At 40.7% G+C, this 22186-nt stretch overlaps 1 protein-coding gene across 1 annotated transcript; it reads right to left on the minus strand.

Moving 5' to 3' along the window:
- Positions 1–276: 276 nt before the first annotated feature.
- Positions 277–7876, minus strand: cxcl12a (chemokine (C-X-C motif) ligand 12a (stromal cell-derived factor 1)). The gene is made up of 4 exons (XM_053874455.1): positions 7750–7876; positions 5774–5891; positions 4565–4648; positions 277–1893 (listed from the first exon to the last, which is right to left on the minus strand). The coding sequence occupies exons 1-4, from the start codon at positions 7814–7816 to the stop codon at positions 1866–1868; spliced, it is 297 nt and encodes a 98-aa protein (XP_053730430.1). The 5' UTR covers positions 7817–7876; the 3' UTR covers positions 277–1865.
- Positions 7877–22186: the final 14310 nt, after the last annotated feature.

Here is a 22186-nt window from a genome sequence, read left to right on the forward strand (position 1 = left end):
AAGCAGGACTGTTGTTCCTCCCTTTTATTCGCCCCCACTTGAGTGAACCTTCGCACATGAAAGGCTTTAGATTTGCCCAGTGGAGAGCATTCACAGCTACTGCAGCCAGATCACCCTGGAACTTGTTTCATCTCTTGTGGATGACTTTGGACCTTGGAGTGATGGAAGAAAGTTTTTTTTGCTATCTCAATAATTCCTTAAAACATGGTGCATTTTTAGGAATTAGTGACAACACCACCCACCAGCACAAAGTGACCACCAGATGTTTCTTTAAATGTTTCAGTTTAATATATAAATGCACAAAAGAGTACAAAAATAAACATTTATATAATATTAATCTTACACTTGAGTGAACGGATAAATGGAGTTTAAATGCAGAATCAAATCAGAAGAACAGGAGGCAGAGAGTTAAACCAGAAACACATCAGTCAGAACTGTGAGCGTAAGACAAGACCATCCGATATAAAGTGCTTTGTGACCTGTACGACAGCGGAAGGTAGTGTACAACTCGATTTGCTGCTGTAAGAATTTGGGTCAGAACTCTCGAACTGAACATGAGGCTCAGGAGAGAGTGGTGCACCAACAAAACTTTATGATTCCCGTAAACATCTTATCGTCGCACGCTTCGTTAAGTCAGTTTCCCTCCAGACACAGAAATGAAAAGCAGACACATTATAGGTCACATAATCGCAGCCGCAGATGGGCGCAGGAAACGCGCGGCTCTTTAGGCATCCCGGCTTTCATTAGAAAAACAGCGTAATTGCCTTCTTACAGGGAGGTGCATGCATCTCATTTCCCCACTGAAGCAAAGCTGGCTCATATTTAAATTCCACCGTGCCAGTTAACTGTGGAGCGTGTGACATTACTTGGCAGCTCCACCTCCTTTTATTTTTAGACGACGCCATAAAGCTGCTGAAGAAAGACTCAATCGTTCTGGTTCGAGATTCGGTTTGGACATTTAGCATAGACATGCTAACAATAGGTTCAGCTCTGGAACGTCGGTACCGCCTCATGAAATAGTTGTTGAACTGCATGTTTCAGTTTATTGGACCGCTTTGTTTCCTTGAAACATCTTTCTCTGCTCAGCTTTTGTTAGCGGATGTGTTTCTACACTCCCAGAAATGATGAACAGAATTTATCTGGAGAGATTGTTGCATCAACAGCTCAGTTCATCTTTAACAGCACTAAGTTGCACTCTTCGATCTCCTGCCAAACAGAAAATGTATTCACACTTTTCGAAGTACTTGTCATGAAGACTGATGCTGGCTGTGCTAATTCTGTTAGCTTTTACTGAAGTTAAAGTTAGGTTCAACACATAAAAGGCACTTCAACTAACGTTGTGCTGTAGAGCAGTAGCGATGTAGCAATACATTTATTAAGACAAAAATGCTTCAGAGGATGAAACCAGGTTGACTATTATTGACATATTTTGAGACCCTAAATTACAAAATTAGTTAAATGTTAATTTGGAATTTGGATTCAACATGTGCATCTCAAGCTTTGTGGCAGAATAGCATGAGGTTTTAACAAATATATTGTGAATGTAGTCAATCCATCTGCTTCTTGAAAGCCTCAGCTTAGTTCAAATATTGGTTGACCTTCTTTGAACAAGGTGAAGCAACTTCTGTCTCAAGTAGAACTCGAGGCGAATGAATGGTGTTTGTTGACTTTTGGAGATCAGATCTTCTTGTTTCCATCTATGGCATGAATCTTCACTGTGGTGGTGTGAGCAGTGACGCCGGCGCTAGCAAGGCGCGATGATGCATCTTCAGTGGTGAGTGGCTGCAGTGGAGCAGCCGCGATAAGTGCTGTATTATGTCCTTTATTTGCAATGTCGGTCCAAATTCTCAGCTCTATGGCACTTTTCAGTTCCCTTGTTTAGATTTTTTCGCCCTGTAAAAAGAAGAAAAGAGTGTCAGTTTAGCTTCTGAGTCGACATCGACACATAGCTGAAAGTTGGCTGCGAGCCTCTTCTAATATTCCAAATTTTACTTTGGCTGAGTGACAAACTTTGGACATGTAAATTTGTGGCCAAACAGTTGGACTGCTGAATATGATCTTGTAAACACGCGGAAGAATCTGTATACAACAAGATCTGGGTGTTCTAAGTGAAGGCAGATGCAGCAGCACATTCACGTGGCATCTGGATCTGACATCTGATCCTGAACTGGGTTACTTTTCTGAACTCTGGTAGATCAACTTTGCACTGTTTGCAACAAGCAGGTATTTGGCCAGATTTGGTTCCCTCACTGGATCTAGAGTGTACAAAAGGGGTCACCATACTTTCCATCTTTTTTGTGTCTTCAAAGGGAAAGAAAACAAACAAAACATTGTAACAAAATGTCACGAACACGTGGAACTAAAGTTTGTGGACAGCCCCCCGTGAATAATATTTGTTTTAGTACTCATGATTAAAAGCTAGTATTTTTATATGGTTATCAGTCCTATAAATGTTGAAAAAGAAAACTTTGCGCCTGTAGTTTTCAGTTGGTTTGCTTCTTGGATACATTACACGTCACAGTTTGATTTGGGAGCAATTACTACAAATGACGTTTTTTTATACATTTCTGGTTCTTTAAACTACTCTCAGCAGTCAGGTTGGCCTAATAAGGCATTGCTTTTCCCCCCAGAAGAGGTGAAGGAGGTTCCTGGGTAAAAGGGAAACTGGGCCTCTTTGCTCCAGCTGCTGCCCCCATGACTTAAGATAAGTGAGGGAAAATGTTTTAATGGATGGATGTAACTAAACTACAAATGTTTTTGCTTCATACAACTGACTTGGCACATGATCAATATTAGATTTAAATTAGGAATTAGAGCCTAAACAGGGTATGATATCAGTTTTAATTCTTGGAGACTAATGTTATAACATGATGAATCTCCGTGGTTCGTGTGGTTACTCCTAAACCGCTGACTCCACCTCAAGAGACACTTAGTTTTCTCTCTGAAGCACAAACACACGTCTGCTTGAAGGTTTCCAGATTAAATAAACTCCAAGAGTCCTGATTTAAATGTTGTGTTTTCAGCCACATGTCAAGTCATCAGGTTAAAATTTGAGTCGAACTGTGTGTAACAGGACACGCAGTAATTTATGTTAGCTGGGACAAAGAGTGGAATAATGCCTGACTTACCGCCGTGTTTGTTTCTACACTTTGTAAATACCTTCACCCCTCCCTCTCATGTGTAATTGAAAACACATTAGCTCAGATCCGCAGCAAATGACCGCGTCTACACTCCGCCGGAGCTGTTTTGTCATGCGGACGAGCGTTCACACCTCACAAGTGGCAAACAATCATCTTCTGAGACAGACGCTGTGACTGCGGCTGAACAGCCGGTGGTTATTGAGCAAGGCTCAGGGCTGAACGAGCGTTGTTCCTAACAGGAAACACTGAAAGAAACTGAAAGAATCTCTCTAATATTCCCTTAATCTGCCTGCGTGCGGAGCATATACTGGAAACTTTGCTGAGTTCAGAGTGGAAACTTGATCTCCTCAATAAAAGTTTGACTGCCAACTTTGTCAGTTAAGCGTCAGCGGCTTCAGGGCAAAACTTGATATTCGCTGTGACTTCTGCCCCTTTCGTGACCGCTGCGCAAATGAATGCACTTTGAATTAAATTCCATTAGTTTTTCTCCTTTTTAATGACCTTCAAGATAAAAAAAAGGTAAAATTTGGCAAAAATATTGAAGTATGACTGAAGTATTACATAGATTGAATTCTCCTTTACAGTAGCTGCTGATCAACATGCTTGTAGTTTAGCTGAACTTGATATTATTGGATAATTTCATTGGACTTTTTGGAATGTTTCAGTCCAAGCTTTTAGTCACCATCACGTTACAACATGTTACATTGATGGGGAATTTAAGAACCGACTTTGGAATGAGTTTCTATTGGAACAAGTGTCCAAATTTACATATGAACAAAGAGGAAACTGTTTTGTTCAGGTAAGGCTGCTTGTTAACTTTAAATCACAAGACATAAATGAACATAAATGAAGACACATTTTTTTTCTATCAGATCATTTTTCATGCTATTTTAAAGCCATTTCTACCATTCACACGAATTCAGTGAAAACGATTGAGAATAGTGTAGTACATAGGCCAGGACTGTAGGGGCGCTGTAACGAACTAACAACAAATAAGAAGAAATACACGGAACATGCACACATTCAGCTTGTGTGCCAACATTAGCATTAGCACAGGAGCATAACAAATGGATCGCTCAAAGAGAGACTGTGGACTGATGCTATGTTTTTGTCCGCATGTTTCGAGCGTCTTTGGCAGCTTTGTGCTCCATCGACACCAAAGGGACTAATCTGTATGAATTTCAGTTCCATAGGTTCTTGTATGATTATGGTTTGAGTTTACAATGATAGTATGATCATGTTAAAATGACAAAGTAGCTGAAGATTTTGTGTTAATATTAACAATAACCTGAAAGTGAAAGTACACTACTCGCTAATTTGCCAGTATTGAAGGTGAAGTGGCGCCTATCTGACTCAGAACTTGTGCGGATACGGCTGACTCAGTCTACATGTGGACGGGCTCAACACTTGTGTATTTTACATACTTGTTAAAGGCGCTCTTCAGGTACTGCTTCAGCCATCGGATCTCGGGGTTCAGGCACACCTCTTTGTTGGACGTCAGCTTGGCGCTGTTGACAGAAAAAGCCGTCAGCACTCGTGATGACATGAAGATGAAAGAGTGACCTGAAGCATCTCAACATGTTGCTATCAAACAGAGTGAATTCACACCGGCATGTCAGTTTGACACAAACCTCCTTCTCACAGTGGTGTGATGAGTATGAATCACAGAAGGGGGGAACACTCAAGTTGAGATACGAAGACCAACACAGTTCATATTTGGGAGAACGTAATGCAACAAGGGTGAGTCTGAGAATACTTCTGCTGAAGCTGTGCAGGAGAACTAACTTACAGGAAGACAGTGGAAGCAAAAGGACACTACTTCACCTGTCTTGCTCATCAAAAGCTCCAAAAAAGCATTGCTCTTATTTCAACTGTACTCAATTCACGCTTATATTTGTGTCTGTCTTTTCAGAGCTTGAGAGAGTAGACGACAGGCACTGGTGAAGTCAGGTGTTTCTTGGCATTGAAAACACAGTTATTATGTGACTTTTTTCTGCCACAAAGAGGAAAAAAGAAAAATAACTAAAACATTTGGCAACATTTTAATATTAGAACCTGAAGTGGCATGTGAAATACATACAACTAGGAGAAGGACTGAGCGTAGGAAAACACTACTATTTATTTTTAGTCTCTTAAATGCTGTTTACATCATCCCACTGCCAATCACAGCACTTCCTGTGAAGGCGACAGTGCAGTAAAACCCTGCTCTATGTTTGTGTGCAAATGCTTGTTTATCCTGCCTTGTGTGGACCAATTCTTGACAAAACTCTATCCTTGTGAGGACCTTATGCCTATGTGAGGACCAGTTAGCTAGACCCAACAATGATAAGCCTGAATTTGAGGATGAATACTTCAAAATAACTAAATCATTATAACTGAGAATAAGTTTGGTTAATGTTAGTCATTTGTTTTGGATGGTTATGTCTATGAGAAGCCTCACATTGTCCCCATAAGGGAAGCAATACAAACATGTGTGTGAGCGACAGAGGGGAGTGTTTGCCCACATGCATGCATAGCTCTTTTCTCCGACCTGTCGTCTGCAGGAGATTGATGGTGAGAAATGTCCAATAAAGAGGAAGCCTATTTTACATCCTTATTATTAAAGCCTGCAAGTGTAACAGGGGATCACTCACATCACTTGGAAGGGGCAGTTGGGCGTGTGGATGAAGCGCAGCTCTCGGATGTAGCCTCGCGGGACGCTGTTGATTTGTGTGCGACAGTAGCATCTCTCCACCAGACTGATGGGCTTCGCTGTGGAAACAAAGAGTGGAGCCACATCAGTTAAGTTGGCAGCAGCAATGGTCAGAGTACATGTGACAAAGTGGGCTGGCACGACGGAAGCCACAAAGATCATCATCAATGATGAAGAGATATGCCAACTCATCTCCATGACAAAATGTAATCTGTAACATTTCTACGTCCCAAAACTGCAGAGCAAAGGCATATTTGGCACTCTGGTTTCCTCCCTCAGAGCATGCATGAGTGGTTTTCTGCGTGTGGGCTGTGATGGACTGTAGCTGTCCAGGGTGTCCCCTGCCTCCCACTCTGTCGTAGCATATGCTCTGGATCATGAGAGGAAGGCAAATGCATGCAGAGCTGGAACTAACAAAGTCCTTAACTTCTTAAATGACTTTGAAAATTGAATTGAGCAGTTTGTGAAATACTATTCTTACCATTATTTACACACAATTCAAGTCAAATAAAGCACCACAAATAACATTCTTAAATAAACATCCTGCATTTTTCATTAAGTGAACATAGTTTTGACTATATCAAGTTGTTGAGTCTGACACTTAAAGTGCACAGTATTAAATCACATTGCAGGCTAAAACGTCTTTTCAAATGTGTGTTGAATTTCTGAAGCAACGGTGACCTGGGGGTGTTTGAAGTGAAGCAGCAATACCAACACAGTTTTACTGAATATTAAAAATAAACTGCTAGTTTTATTGAGGATAACAGGCTTCAGGCGATCTTTTAAGAGTTTTACTGTTCTGAAATATCCACTCAGGTGTCCAAGCACACCTCCGCAAACATTTTACCACCATCAGTAACTGCTCATAAAACAAAGAACAACATACTAAACTCTGAAGAACCAATGCAACTTTATGTACTATTGAAAGTTTGACAACAGACAACTGTGTTTGATCTAAAACGATATGGAGAAGTTCCTCTATTGTAATGTATTACTATATTTAAAACTGTTTTTAGTCTTTTTTTTTTCTAAAACAAATACGAGATACACAATTGAATGAAATCACATTTGTAAAGCTCAGTATTGTCTTAATCTTTCATCTCAATATTCCACATTTGCTCATCACTATAACATTTTCTGGAGGCGCCACAGGCCATAAATCCACTGACCCCCTCCATATATTTACCAGCAGCTGCCACTAGCTGTTAACGTTGCATGATTTAGGACTTCTATGGTGTTACATTATATGGCACACACACACAGATCATCAAGATACGATCCATGTATTACTATGAACAGTTTTTTTTCAGATGTGATTCAACATCTAGTCACGTTTCAATAAAGTCGTTGGGAGAAATTCTCGAGTGAGAAATACTCCTCTCCCCCATCAGTGTTTATTCAAAGAGAATGTAACGGGAAAGCAGATGGTCTGAGATAGTGGAGATTAAACCAGATGCTAATGACTTTTACACCTGATGTTATAACGGCATTAACATGAGAAAGAGCGCGACACTTTCCACTGATGTCGCCATGTAGACTGGCCCGGTCTTTGTCCAGAACACGTCTCATTCGAGCGTCATTTCAGTGTAACCGAATAAAAAGCTGCAGCAGTGACGTGAGTTCATCGCATCTGGAAGCCAATCCATGCGCAAAATGACGCACGGCGGTTACCAATTACGCGCGATAAAGACGGCTCATTAAAGCATTGTAATCGTCTATAAGGCATTTTTTCAGCACACTTCATTTCCTCTTAATAATATGTTTGCGCACATTTAATGCAGTTGTCCAAAAAGCGCCGCATCCTTTCCCCCTCAAAAGGAGAAGTGATTCAAAGTTGTAATAAAACCTGCATTATAAAACAAACAATTTCAAAAATAAGTTACTGAACAGAAGTGTGAAATAATAACAATAACCTACCTTGTGATGGAGGCACATAAGAGAGCACGGTGAGCGCAGCCAGCGCTGCCAGCAGCTTCACATCCATCCTGCGTGGTTCTGTCGCGTAGAGTCCAGAGGAGAGAGGTCTGCTGTCGGCAACCGAGCGATCAGGCGTTTGACTCCTCCAGACTGCGTCCTTCAGGTTTGAGCTGAGTGGGCGGCGCCTCTATACGTAGCCCCGCCCCTCATGTGTTCACCCAAGTGATGCGCGATTTAAAGTGAGGAATGTGAACACATGTGGATGGAGTTGTTTTATAAGAATAAAAGAGAAGGTGTGAGGTTAACATAGCCTTTACAATTCTCTAAATTCTGACTATTAACTGTGGCAACTTTATTCCAGCTCATAAATTCTTAAATTACATTTTGCTTGTTGATAAAGAAACTGGATGAGCCGACTGTGATTTAAGTCGAAGGAGACCGTGTGTTTCTTTGAGTTAAGAGTGTGTATTTTTGGGAACATTTATCTGGAGGCTTAACAGTAAAACAAAACACACATTGACATCCATAATAAACAGACCACAAACTAATTAAGCCGTGTGAGAACAGAATCACAATCTTATAAATCTCATCTTGATGTGTGGAAAATAGAATGTTGCAAAATTACAGGCAGAGTTGTGTGGTGCTTAGTCCGCGCTCAAGTAGCAAGATGACGTCCCCTTAAGTCCAGGTGGTCCTGCAGCAACAGTAAAGAACAACAACACTGATGTGGAGGTTGTGGATCTTTGGGCTGTAACTCTTGTTTTCAGAAGAAACCAGAGTCGAGCGGGTGTTTGTTTTCTGTCGTGGGTTGTCCTCTCTCTAAATAATTCACTGTAAATGAATTAAAAAGTGTAACAGGAGATGACACACGTGAGCTGCAGAGTCTCACTCCTTTTAATTGTTACAACAAACAGACAAGAGATGGAGCGAAAATCCACCTCTTCTCGAACTTTGGTGAGGGAGTTGGATGCTCGCAGGCTGTTTAACGGGGTGCAGATGTGGAATCTCTCTCCAGACATTCGTCTTTCATCCCGAGAACATGTGCGTACGCTTGTGAGCGCGGCTAGGTCGATGAGAGCATGCTGAATTGAAGTATGAATGACTTCTGTCTGTCGAAATGACTCCAGAATATTCCTCTTCACAACTCTCTTCTAACACGAGGTGGCCTTCAGAAATTCTGTGGTGCCAGAGCTGGCTGTGGCCGACTTTCTAATTTAGCCAGTCATTTTCTCAGACAATGTGCAGAAGGTCTGAGTTTGGGTTAACAAGTTTTGGATGATGCCATGGAGACAGACACAGAAGAAGACAGGACAGAGACAGCTGACAGCCAAGCGGACTCCTATTGACTTATCTCACAGGCTACAAAAGCAGAGAGAGCAAGTGAAGGAGGAAGATGTCGAAGGATGAGTCAATGTACTCGGGGTCTGTCAGCTTGAAGTGAAAAGTAAATTAGGAAGGTTTCGGTTCAAACAAACAGCTTCAGGATGTTACTTCTGTGAGTTCATATAAACAACAAGTTGCCTGTAAATGAATGAATTTACTGGCTCTTTGTTCTGCTGCTCTGAGGCGACTCAGCTGGTGGATTTGAAGTTGCGTAACATCAGATTCATATAATTTATTCCTGCACGAGCAAGAATCTACTCAGTTCTTTTTTTTTTCTCATTTGTTTTTGTAGCTTTTGTCTCGTGGGCGTAGAAGTGAGCTGTGCTGGTTATGACAGTTCAAGGAACACTGGTGAAGTGAACTTCTGACACCTTCTAGGATCCATCACGTAGTCTAGACACGCTGCACCATCACATGGCTCAATGAAAAAACTAAGTGAGGGTTTGTCAGACAATTAATTTTTAAATATATATATATATATATATATATATATATATATATATATATATATATATATATATATATATATATATATATATATATATATATATATATATATATATATATCGATCGATATATAAAAAGGACCTTTTTTATGAACTATAATGTAACCTGTGCAAAACATGCTCCCACTTGATCAACCCAGACAAATGTTGGTCAGTGAAACCCACTGGCCACTTTCACTTTCATTTCAATAAGAGGGACAAGTTTTGACAAGTTTAAATATGTGGCTCTCTGTCGGGTTATTCTGTGTGCTGGTTTAATTTGGATGCAGATAGTTGGTCCCATGTCATGTGTCGGTGAAAATACATGTTTTGTGATGCCCCACCATTGGTGATGTGATTTAACAAACAGGTTTCACTGGTTGGGGCGATAATAACAGACACCTGGTCAGAGTAGGTGTTGGAAGACTGAAGTGATTGGACCTCATGTCAGCTATTTTTTGTACAAAAAAAATGAAAGAAAACTATAATGTGTACCTGGAAATTGAGATCTAACCGGTACCTATTGCTGTTGGGTTGCAGCATGGAATATTAGAAGTGAAAGAATCTAATCAATTCTACAAATATTTGGGGTGAAAATGTTAGTTTATTAAGACAAAACTCAACAGTAGTTGGACTAAATAATTGATGAGGAAGGTCAGTGGAGGAAAAGTAACTTAAATGTGACTATGTAAATAAGATTACATAATTTAATGCACCAAACTAGACTATTTCAAAAGAGTTACACTTTAACTTCACTTTACAATGCTCTCCTCCCGAGGTGTGATATTCAATAATCCACGCAAATTTGAGACCATTAATGATCTGACTTTCACAACCGGATAAAGCAGACTTACGTGAACTGCGTTCAGCTTTTGGTTCATTTAAAAATAAAGTGGGGCTGATATTCTGTCTGAATAATGTGGCAATCCTCTCCATATGTCCCCTGCTGACTTACTAGATCTAATAGATTTTCTTCCCACTTTTGGGTGGCCAAAGTTCAAATGAAATGTGAGTTCTGAATGGCCTTAAACAGAAGCTAATCTCCATGTTGCTGCCAGAAATTGAGCTAAACATTTAACTGAAGGTGAACCAAACAAGCCAAAAGTCAACTCAAGTGACACTGAACCAGCTGTTCATATTTCATCCAGTCCATAACACAAAAATGGTTTGATCAACTCCTCCTCCTTGTTCAACACCAGAACATATATCATAGGTTCTGCAGCCCACATGTCTGTCACATGCTGGTGTGTAGTCGCTGTGATGTAACTCTTACATCTAAAAGCTCCTCACAGCTTCTAAAAGAACACTCATAACCAGTTAGATATGTTGTTATAAACTCCAAAGACAGACAGGAAGAGTGTGAAAGCCCAGGATTATGGATGACTGGGCGTATTCTGGTCGACAGGCGACTGTTCACAGATTTGAGAATATACAGGCAACTGGTCCCAGCAGGGGTTTGGCCCGAGGGACTGAGGGCCTGCTGCTTCAGGCTTTGTCTGGTTTCCTCTACATCCTCCACTAAAGTCCCAGCCCTCCACCTTCAGTCTGAGCCATATGGGCGACTCAATGGTCCGTCCACTGAGGTCTTTAGTGACTGATGTTGAATGAGGAGAGAAGAAAAGCTCCTGCGACTGCGCTGCACAATATGTACACTCCAGGAAAATGTATAATGTAGCTCCCATTTCTTAAATCGATATTGATAAATGAAATATATCATGTTGCCTTGCACTCACTCAGCTTATATTGGGCCATTCAATGAAACTGGGGTCATGTTCGAACCAGTTAATGAGCTCCTCAAAAATGCGTCAAAATTGGTTTAAAAGCGTCAGCGCTGTTAACTGAGGTGAATAGTGCAGTACTTCATGCTTGTTTTAATGTCCTTGTAGATGCAAATAGATCCTGGACGTTTTAGTCATTTTTACCAAGTGTTTAGCAATTTCCTCATGTCCAAAAAGCTACAGTTAAAATAATAATTCAATATTCAAATTTTTTGGTAATGAATTTGGAACTATTTGTTGATCTGTTTTTGCTGGATATATAGGGTCCATTAACCTAAAAACTGCATTGCAAACTTTTGAAACAAATGTACAAACTTTTGAAACAAATGTACACACTCTAATTTACATATGGCACACCTTTATCAAACTATGTGTTTCCTGAGTTTGCAAGTGTATTTCCTAGTTTCTAAATGTGTTTTCAGAGTTTGTACATTTTTCCCACGATGGGTACAAGTGGAACATTCCAATAACCACTTCCGGATCACTTTCGTAATTTGGTCCCCTCCCATTCCGTACAATTCTTCGGAAATTTTTCGTACATTGGAAACACATATACTAACTTAAAAGTGTTAAAAGTGAGTTTTTAAAATTTGTTTCAAAAGTTTGTAAATGTGACTTGTACTTCTCAGCCACCGTGCAGCTGTAATGTAAAACAAAGAAAATGTTTAACTGAATTCTATACTTGCTTAGCCTCTTGTTAACTGCGAGCTGCTGTAATTCTGAGCCGGGGTAAAAGATTAGAATTTAAATGATTTACTTTGTGAGTCATATGTGTCTCGAATATTGCGAATGCCTCATAAAAAAATGCCTAGATTATTTTTAAGAAATGCTAAGTGGAAGTGGCAGAATTTTGTAGGATTAGCATTTCACGGCTGACCAGCTTCTTCACACTCCTCAGCTACGGTGAACAATTTTGTTGACAGGAAAGTGTAATTTGACAGTCAGCTATAAATTCTAGATGAAGATATCAAAAGCGTCGGAGAGTGGAGCTCGTGTTTTACGGTTGCAGCTGTAGATTCATGCTAGGAAAAGGCTACATGAGATACAGCTGGGTCAGAGCGGGCGGACGAGGTCGCTGGTGGAGGCGAGTCGTCCGACACCTGGTGCCGTCCGGTCCTGGGAACCTCAGCGCCTCAGCTGCTTCTGTGAAGTCGCCCAGGAGGAGGCAAGCAGCGTCCAGAAACACATTAGGTTCATGGTTAGCAGTGCTCAGTCGGCTATTTGAAGTCAGGACTGAAGATATACTGTCCTCATGCGGCTACGCTTTCTGTAAATCGACTGGAATGCTATCGCGGTATATCATCTTGATTATCCCCATCAATCCATCGCAGAGGGTTTTTAAAAATAATCTGATTTTTACAACATTAAGAGCAGTCAGTTCAAATCTCTAACACATGAAAGCACCGCGTTGTTAAAGATCCTGCAGGACTGTAGGCTATTTCTGGAGGACGACCCGTAAATCCTTCGAGGTACGCTCGCCTGTCCGCAGTAGTTATGTGTGTTACAACCATAGATAAACAAAACCCTGAGACAGATACACAAACGCGAACCCACTTTTTATCGCCAGATCTAGCAGTTTATTTTGTCACTGAAACTAAGACCACAACAAAAACACTGCTTCATTTCTTCAGCACAACCACATGTTCAAGAGTTGACCATGTCGACGACTCACAATCCACAGCTTTGTTCATCCCTCGCTTTTTTTTCCAGCCCTTCCTTTATCCTCTTTTGGCTCCAACACTCATCACATCATCTTTACTCACTAGATGTTCCTAAAACTTGATCTGCTTGTGTGATGAGAAGCATCAGACTCATATGGAGCCAGTTAATATTTCATTATTCATTCGTTTCAAAGTGTGACAGCGACACCGCGTTGATCCTGACTGTCATCAGGATGGTATGTAGCCAGGAAAGTGAGAGCTGTGAGGAACAGGTGAAGACCCGCCAGAAACAGCTGAGACTCACCGGCACATAAATCACTGGGAGTGTTTGCTTCTTCACTTGAAAACAAACCACTCGGATACAACTGCTTAAACACCAACGGATCGTGAGGTCCAGTGCTCTGCTGAAAGAGTAGAGAAGATTTAATCTAGATGACTGCCTGGAATGTAGTATCATAATTAATAGTAATCACCTACTAAAATATGATTTCACTCCTTAAATCCGTACTTCATTAGAAGTTGTTTTGAATTACATTCATTTTTTAACTCATTGACAAATGCTTTCAAGATGTTCATTAAAGTGTGGAGGTTCAGCCAAATGGTCCACAGTTTTCGTGTTTGAGATCAACTCTAAATAAACTCTAAATATCCTCCAGAACTAGTGATATCCTCAAGATGAAATTGTTGACTCCCTACTTCTCTCAAGAAATGACCTTTAAGGCTATAAACACTGTGATTTTTATATTAAACCTAGATTAACACCCCACTACTCCCAACATTTGGCTTTAGCGTTGAATTCCTGAGCTCCAGCGAACCACATGAGTGAGTTTGACAACACGAATGTGTTCAAGAAAGTGACTTTAAATGAATGAAATCTGGCAGAATTTGAACCCAAGTCTAGATTTGGTTTCATCATGTTGAAATCCAGAGCTCTGGTTTAGCAGGGCTCTAATCCTTGGGTTCATTGCCCCAAACTTTCAGAAATAGTGTTCAAAAGAAAGTAAACGAATCAAAAACACAAAGAAGTTCGAGGTCAAGTCTGGATTAACATCCAGATATTTCAAATTTTAGCATTATCATATTGTTTATCCCATCAACTACACAATTTCAGTCCCTGAAAACATGGGAACAAACAAAAAACAACAGAATTTTGATTCAAGGTGACGTTTTCAAAAGCTTTTCAGTCGCAATATAATACATTTTAGAATGTCTGCCCGTGTATTTCACAACCAGGCACACAAACATGCCTTGGCTCATTTTTTGGTATTTTCCATTTTGGTTTGGAGCAATGGTTCGGTAATCACTCACAAACTACATTGTTTTACTTCCTGAACTGAAGTCAGGGAGATATATTTGGTATTTGTTTATAAAACTCATCAAAGAGAAGTGAAACAAAGCAGTTCAGCTTTTGTTTAGCAAAGTTGCAGCCAGACGGAGATTAGAAATAATTGCATCTGAACCCAGATGTGGCTGAAGCATGAAATGCATGGAGCCTCACAAAGTTGGAGTCCGTAAAATTAGCAGGATACATTATTTAACCAAGGAATATTATTGATATTTAACTGTTCTCTGTTCTGTCTGTCGATGTGTAGTTTGACCTCTCACACTGCAGACATCATCACAGCTCTCTTGTGACTTGTGTTGACTTGAACTATATATTTTTTTAAAGTGCGGCAAATGCAGACTGATGCCTCCCGAGTTTCAGCTAGCAAAGAGATGCTTTAATTCGTGGGCTCTAATAGTTTTAATCAATGAGTTTTCGGAAAGTTTTCCCGGCAATTAAGAACCCTGCTTCTTTGTCACTCCTGTTTTGGGACGACCCCGGGGGTCTCTCTATTCTCTGATCTCCGCTGGCCCATAACGTCACAGCTGCTCCCCCTTTACTGCCTCTCTGTGCTCAGGTCAAAACATACAACACTTGAAGAGCATTTAAAGAACGAGGAAAAGCTACAGCTGTCAATCAAGAAAACACCCGTCATCGGCATGGCTGTCGCTTTTATCTTTCACTCACTGATCAACAGCAGTGATGGGCAGAACCAGTGTCAGGGGTTTTGACTCGTAACAGTTGACATAATGTATTCGGTGCATTTCTTGTTACTAACTCCCCGATGAGTCAATATTATTTAGTCAATTTGTTATTTTTTTTTTTTCACTCCTCATCTACAGAGTAGATATGATACTTTGGAATAAGGAATGACAAAAAGAGATGTAATAATAAATAAGGAACAAAAAACAAAGCTGTGAGCAAATCCCTCAAATTCTAAATTTCAATTAATTTTAACTAGAGGAAACCCTTGTAGAATATTTGTCCTGTTTTTTTTTTCCACTTTTTGAACTTAATATGGCCATTTACAACACAATGTTAACAGTTGAATAAATGAAAAATAAATATAAGATCAGGGTGTTTTTTGTGTCAGGACAGTCACCACTGAAAGTGGCTTCCTGACCCACCAGTTGAGAATCACTGGCTGTACGACTGTATAAATGTGTCATTTACTTGATGAGAGGTGGGATTTTAGTTTGGAATTATTTTTTTTGCCACAGTAGTTTTACTCTCAAGCATTCTTGGTTTACATTTTCAAATATTCATTTTTATTCCTGAATTTAATATGTATTGTTCAAATTCCTCCTGAAGGGTTATTTAATAATATAAATAATAATTTATGTAATATTAATGTAATAATTAATTGCAACAAAACAAGAAACCACTGTGATGATTTAAAATAAAATAAAATAAAATAAAATAAAATAAAAATAAGGTCCTGATAAATATTCCCAGAAGTTAGTTTATTAGTTATCATTAGTTTGCGCAATGATGAAGGGGAAACTGTTTCTTCAGTTATATTTTAACCCTAAAATCCAATTAATGACTTGACTGTTTCTTTATTCATGAAAAAAGCTAATTTAACCATGCAAGAACCATTTTAGCGTCAAAATAGACGGCCCTCAACTGGATGCCAACAGATCTCCCTCCTCACCGTCCACTCGAACAAAGATGGGACGATGAGTCGTGTGTGATTTGGGGTGAAACTGGAAACTGTCAGGTCTGTGGCTGCAATCAAACAGCGATTTATCTGTGACGGAAACGACCCCAGCAGCGTCTCAAAGAGTCTCCTTCGCTCTGACAAATAGGAGATATTGTTACAAGCGATCCATCCTCTGTGCTTGTCTTTGAAGCACTTCCCTCGCTGGAAGGCAAAAGAGATTTCTCTGGAAGAAACCTGCTTGCATGTGTGCGGACCCACCGTCACCGTCGAGGCCCTGCAAGCAAACACACACTTCTGGATGGAATTACTATTTGCTTGGCAAATCGATGACGCTGCTCCTTCAAAAGTGTGTGCATGAGTGTTAGACGTCTGCCAGCAAGGCGGTGGGTCGGAATGTTCTTCTCCGCTGTCCTTAATGGGCCGTGTGATCCCAGTGGCCTCCACCTCAGATCCATAGGCAAATGTCACCACTGAGTCTGAGAGGAAGACAAATGAACGGACGCAAACTTCTGCCAGAAAAGGAGCCGAAACAGGAAGGAGAGTCACTGACACGTCGGGATGTTGGAGCGCCGTGAGGCCGAGGAGGGATGGTGTGGAGGAAAGACAAAGTAACAAGAGGTGCGCGGCCAGGGAGAGGTCTGTTTGTGGATCTGGCTTCGATTAGTGACTGTACGATCACTCTGGTCTTCATTAGCTCGCCACAGCGTGGAGAAAGAGAGAGAGAGAGACTGTAGCTCTTACCTGTCTCACTCTGGCTCTAAATCCTCCTCACAACTCCAGGTAACCATAATTCAGCAGCAGCTTCAGATTCCATCACCATGTCTGCTTAGATTTACACGGCAGAATTTACTGGTGTGAATTGAGAGATATTTTCAGACGTCCAGCAGCTTCCCGAGGTGTTGGTTTCATCAAAGAGCAGAAGCAGCAGGAGACCCACTCTTGTTTCTGCTGACAGTGTCAAAGCAATCATAAAACAAAACATAAAAAACGCAAAACAAAGAGTGGTTTTGTCCAGAAACTATTCTTTGCTCTCATAATTCAATCTGTAGTATCTAGTTTGTACCATGAGTGGTTTTCAGTCAGGGTCCAAATACAGAGGTGGACAGAGTTTACCATCACAAAACATAAAGCTCTAGCACTGTAATAAACAATTCCAGGTTTCCACTCCAATGATCGTGTTGCACTGCTGCAGCTTCAATAAGAGCCGCCATTCCTTAATTTTAACCACAGGAAACCCTATGTTGAATATTCATCCTGTTTTTTTTACACTTTTTGAACTTAATTTGGTCATTTACAGAACAATGTAACAGTTGAATAAATGTAAAATAAATACATATATACACATTTATATGACCGTATAAGTCATTTACTTCATCAGAGGTGGAATTTTTTATGGATTTCTTTTTTGACACAGTAGTTTTACTCATTATTGGTTTATACTTTCAAATATTCAGTTTCATTCATGAATTTAATATGTATGATTCAAATTCCTTCTGAAACTTACATTTTAGGTTATTTAATAAAAAAAATGTAATAATTAATTGCAACAAAACAAGAAACCACTGTTAAGAGCCACTATTCCTTCAGGAAAATGACCTCTTTTCAAAAAAATGAAACCTCGTGATCAAATGATTTAAAATGAAGTGGAACCACTGAAACAAGTGTAAAACACTTAAGGTGTCATGGAGGTGGACATGATGATGGTGGTTTTTAAACTTAAATATCCCAAAAAAGAAACAAGCATAATAAGTAAGTGACTGGAATTGGTCCATTGCTTGCAGAGCTCAAGCCGCATCTGATCGCTTAATAATTGAAGAGACGGCTGCAGTCTGGAGAGAGATTTACTTCTCAACATTAAAAGCTAGCATTTTTATTGTCGACAGTTCAATAAAAATCAGAACTTCCTGTCCTCCCCTGCTTCCTGCTGGATTGGTTGTGGTCTATACTTTTTATTTTCTCCCCCACAGTTTTAAAAAAGCTTGATGGAAACCGTGCAATTTATAACACTATAAGGTAAACAAAAGGAGTCCGATATCTAAATAGTTTAAAATGATCCATATTCAAGAAGAAAAACCAGGAGCTGGAAGTAGGAATGAGGAGATGGCACGTGTGGAAGTTAGCTTCCACTGCCGCACGTTGCCAGAAACACATACTGTATACACCTTATATATTCCTTTCTTTTTAAGTATTGTTTGCTTGTATTGTTGCTTGCTCCTTATTATCATTTTTGAAAAAACGTTTTGGGCCCAAAGTAACATATTTGTGCACAACAAAATTATTAATGTTTTGAATTAATTAGTCCTTAACATTTGCAGTCGACATGGTGTGGTATAATGCGTTTTTCGAATCGCAAAGGCTGTGATTTTAAAACAAAAGAGTGGCACTAAAATATTTTTCAACATTGCATGCTGAACCACAAATCGCAATATTATACTAATAAATCATATTTCATTTTTTCCCAAAATTATTATGAGTTCCATTAATGTATGTTCTCCTTGATCACTATATCCAGATTCAGCTATAGTAGAGACAGAGGTTGATTTATGTGAGAAGACTCACCATCAGTCTGGCAGTGTTGTGTGGTCTTTCAAGTGGACAAGTGAAGCGTCTGACTGATCTTTTCAACTTCACCCACATGTGGAGTCGACACATGAGTGAGCCTGAGCGGCTTTTAAGCTTCACTCCTACAAAGTTACACACATTCATGCGCCCACACACAGAAGCTTTAAATGGTTAAAACAAATTGTGTCAGTGTACTTTGATAAGATTAAAGCAGTTGTTTCCCAGCTGCAGCGAAAGCTCAGTCAGTTATCTCACGGAATCCATCGTCTCTTCATCACTCCTCAGCGATGACCTCACGCTCTCGCCATGTCACGTTGGCTGCAGCCAAGTGAGGAATGATGGTCCAAGCTGCAGGGTCCATCCTTCACTCGCCTCACTTTCCGTCAGATGGGATCCATGTGAAAGTGAAAATCAAAAGAGGATGGTTTATTTGGAACCGCTGAAGGTGGCTGAAAGCTGAAAATGAGCTCCAATCATGTCAACGGACAGAAAACCAGGCGAATATTTCTGGCTGCCGCAAACGTCGTATCGACTCTGACACAAATACTAAGTGACGATTGGCTCCTAGATGATTATCTTTCACTTTTTTCAGCTTGTTCTCTTTAATCATTCAGCAGTTGTATTTATTCACAAAATCCTGACGTCTGCGGTCGGCACCGCAACTGGCAAAATGACGAGTCAGCATTTTCCCATACAGTGCAGGGCCCAAGGATGGCGTTTCAAAAACAATCCAAAAGAGCCACTGAGGACAGAAATGGAATCACAGGGACGCTGGCAAGTGTGAGTCTGTCCATCACGCTGACTGAAAGTGAAACTGCGAAGCTGAACTTCAGCTGAGGCGCGGACAGACATTCTTAAACACACATTTGATCTCTTGTCGTCCCATTGCTTTAATATGACACCGACTTTATGAGTTTTAGAATGAAATATCTCCTCTGTTATACATGCTGCATCAATTTAGAGACTTTATTTTCCACCAATTCAGTCAAGTGAAAGGAATAAAGTCACTTTTTTATGTCCATATTTATTAGTTAAATTCAACCCATAAAGATCATCACTGCTCAGACAGTATTTGTGTAATTCTGCTAACAAACGGACAGCAGGAAAACAAAGGCCTTCAGGAATCTGTCTTTGTGTGTGTTTTTCTATCCGTGTGTGTGTGTGTGTGTGTGTAACTGTGTATGTGTGGAGATTCCCAGAGGCCTCGCCTGTGGACCCTAACAAGACTCCATTAACCTCAGACCAACCGGACAAAAGCCGCTTTGTGTCCCAAAGCTGTATGTGCGGTGAAAAGGTTTTCGGGAGGTGAATGTGAAATAAGGCTCCCTCTCTCTTTTCTTCTCCTGCGGCCACGTCTTTCACTTCCTCGCCTCACAGGAGTGCGTATGCCATTAACGGGGAATCAAGACCATTCAACAAGTGTCTAATGGTCAAGAAGCTGCGATAATCCGCTGTTCAGATGTTGGCGGGCGTTGAAATCCGAGAACTCTATGTCTGTGGGTTCCTGTGGCGGCTTCTCTGAGGCCGAGGGTTTCACTTGGACCCTGTTGAACGGAAGAAAGGAAGAGCTTTGATATCGCTAACGAAGTGCTAGCTCACACGTACACTCAACACTACTGCCGCTGCTTTACCTTTCACATCTCCTATTTTCTTGAGGTTATAGTTATTTTACGATCAAATGCTGCCTGTTAAATGGAAGGTTTGACTTAGCTTTGTAAGCCAATTGGCTCCTACAGTCTAACCTTCGAAGGCTGCATGACAAAAATTCGATCAAGACATGATAAAGTCTGTTTTCTGTTTATACAAAAATTTTCATTAACAAAATAATTTCTTGACGAGTACAGTGCTCTGTAAACGGAGTCGAATGATGATGGAGGAACCAGTTCTGTAAACAAACACGTCTGAATGCACTGGTGAAACAGATGAAGTTGTGAGCAAAATGTGAAGATTTAAGCAATTTTTGATATATTTATGAGGAACCTGAAATAGACATTGGTTGGCTTCCAAAAACTGAATTGTAATAGATAGACATCTTAATGCATGTGGGTTTACACATTAAAGAAATAGAGATAGTAATGTAAAAATGGAAAGAAAAAAACAAAAAGCCTGTAACTAAAATCCCTCAATAGTTTTGTCTACCTGATGTGTAATCACACCTCACAGCCTCAGTCCTTTTGTTTATCTTTTAATAAACAAAAGGACTCTTACTCTTTTCTGTGTTCCATTTTGATAGGTTGATATCATCTTTAGCTGTTTGTTTTTGAGACTATAGAGTTGGTCTCTCTGGATTCATCTGTAGTGTCAAAGGCAACTCCCCCAAAACTGTCAGCACTGCATCAGTGTTGGTTGCCACTTCTTCTCTGACACTGCCTCCACCTCCACCGTTTTTTTTTTGTTTTTTTTATGAAGCTCTGCATCTTTTGGGAAGAAGAACAGGTTTACTCATCCAGCATTTCATGGTTGGTGCTCCAGCTGAAGAGCTTATACAGTGACACCACACAACCGACAGGCTATTCCACATGGGGCGTCTTCGAGGGGAATGTCGGGGTCTGGCTCAGGGCACACTGCGCTGAACTTGCCTTCCCGTAGAAATAGTTGTACATTCATGTGTTCAAATTCAACAGAACCAGCTGCCTAGACACTGTAAGATCATTCCATTCTGCCTGTTCTGTGTGCAGTTCCAGAGCCTTGTCACGGACCATTTACTTGTGGCCTTGAAGCAACTAAGAGAAGAGCCGCCTTCCTCTCTGAGCCTCTCGCAGAACTAGAAGTCGCCACTGCATTTATTATGTGACACAGACAAACTTGACTCACGCTTGATGATGAACGAGGAAATTCAAGACCCTAATTGGGTTCCTGTGCTGAACTTAACTGCGCTGTAACAACATGGGCCAGAGATCATGGAGTGTTTTACTGCCCGGACCCTGTGGAGAACACACACACACACGAAATACATCTGTATTTAGGAGCCACAGACGGCAGCAGAGCTGCACATGAGCTGCATGTGACTCAATGAATATACGTTACACTGTTAACACCTGGAGTTGGTCACTTATCTGAGTGTAGATCAGAGATGTGAAGGAACCCTCTTTATCTCTGTCTTTGATGCGTCCCTTCCTCTTCATATTTTACTGACCCCTCCACCTCCGCTTCCTTGGCTTGTCTTGCTTTGCCGTTATCAGATGGACGCTGGTTCGCGGGTCTGTGTCACACTGTGATTTTGATAAGGAATGTCTCTTTCCCGTGGAGCAGAGCAACAGCGCCAAGTGACCCACGGCTGCAATCAATCAGCCTTAACAGACCCAAGAGGGGGTGATGGAGCGGGGGCTCTGGGAGTGGGCCAGGCTTTCAGGTACAATTTAGAACCTTATAAAACCTGATAGGAGTGACGTTGTAGCATCAGTAGTCGTGTTTAACGGTTGGAGGAAGATAAAATGGCTGATTTAGTCTTTACTGTCCTGAACACAAGCGAGCAAGGGGTCAGGAGTTCACGCTGCTGTCTGGCAACCACAATGTTGAACCTGTGGAGTCACGAGTTCCCGTCAGTGCTTCATTTAACTCCATGTAATCTGAAGTGAAAC

The sequence above is a fragment of the Synchiropus splendidus genome, chromosome 9 (assembly GCF_027744825.2).
Source record: "Synchiropus splendidus isolate RoL2022-P1 chromosome 9, RoL_Sspl_1.0, whole genome shotgun sequence".
Lineage (NCBI taxonomy): Eukaryota > Metazoa > Chordata > Actinopteri > Syngnathiformes > Callionymidae > Synchiropus > Synchiropus splendidus.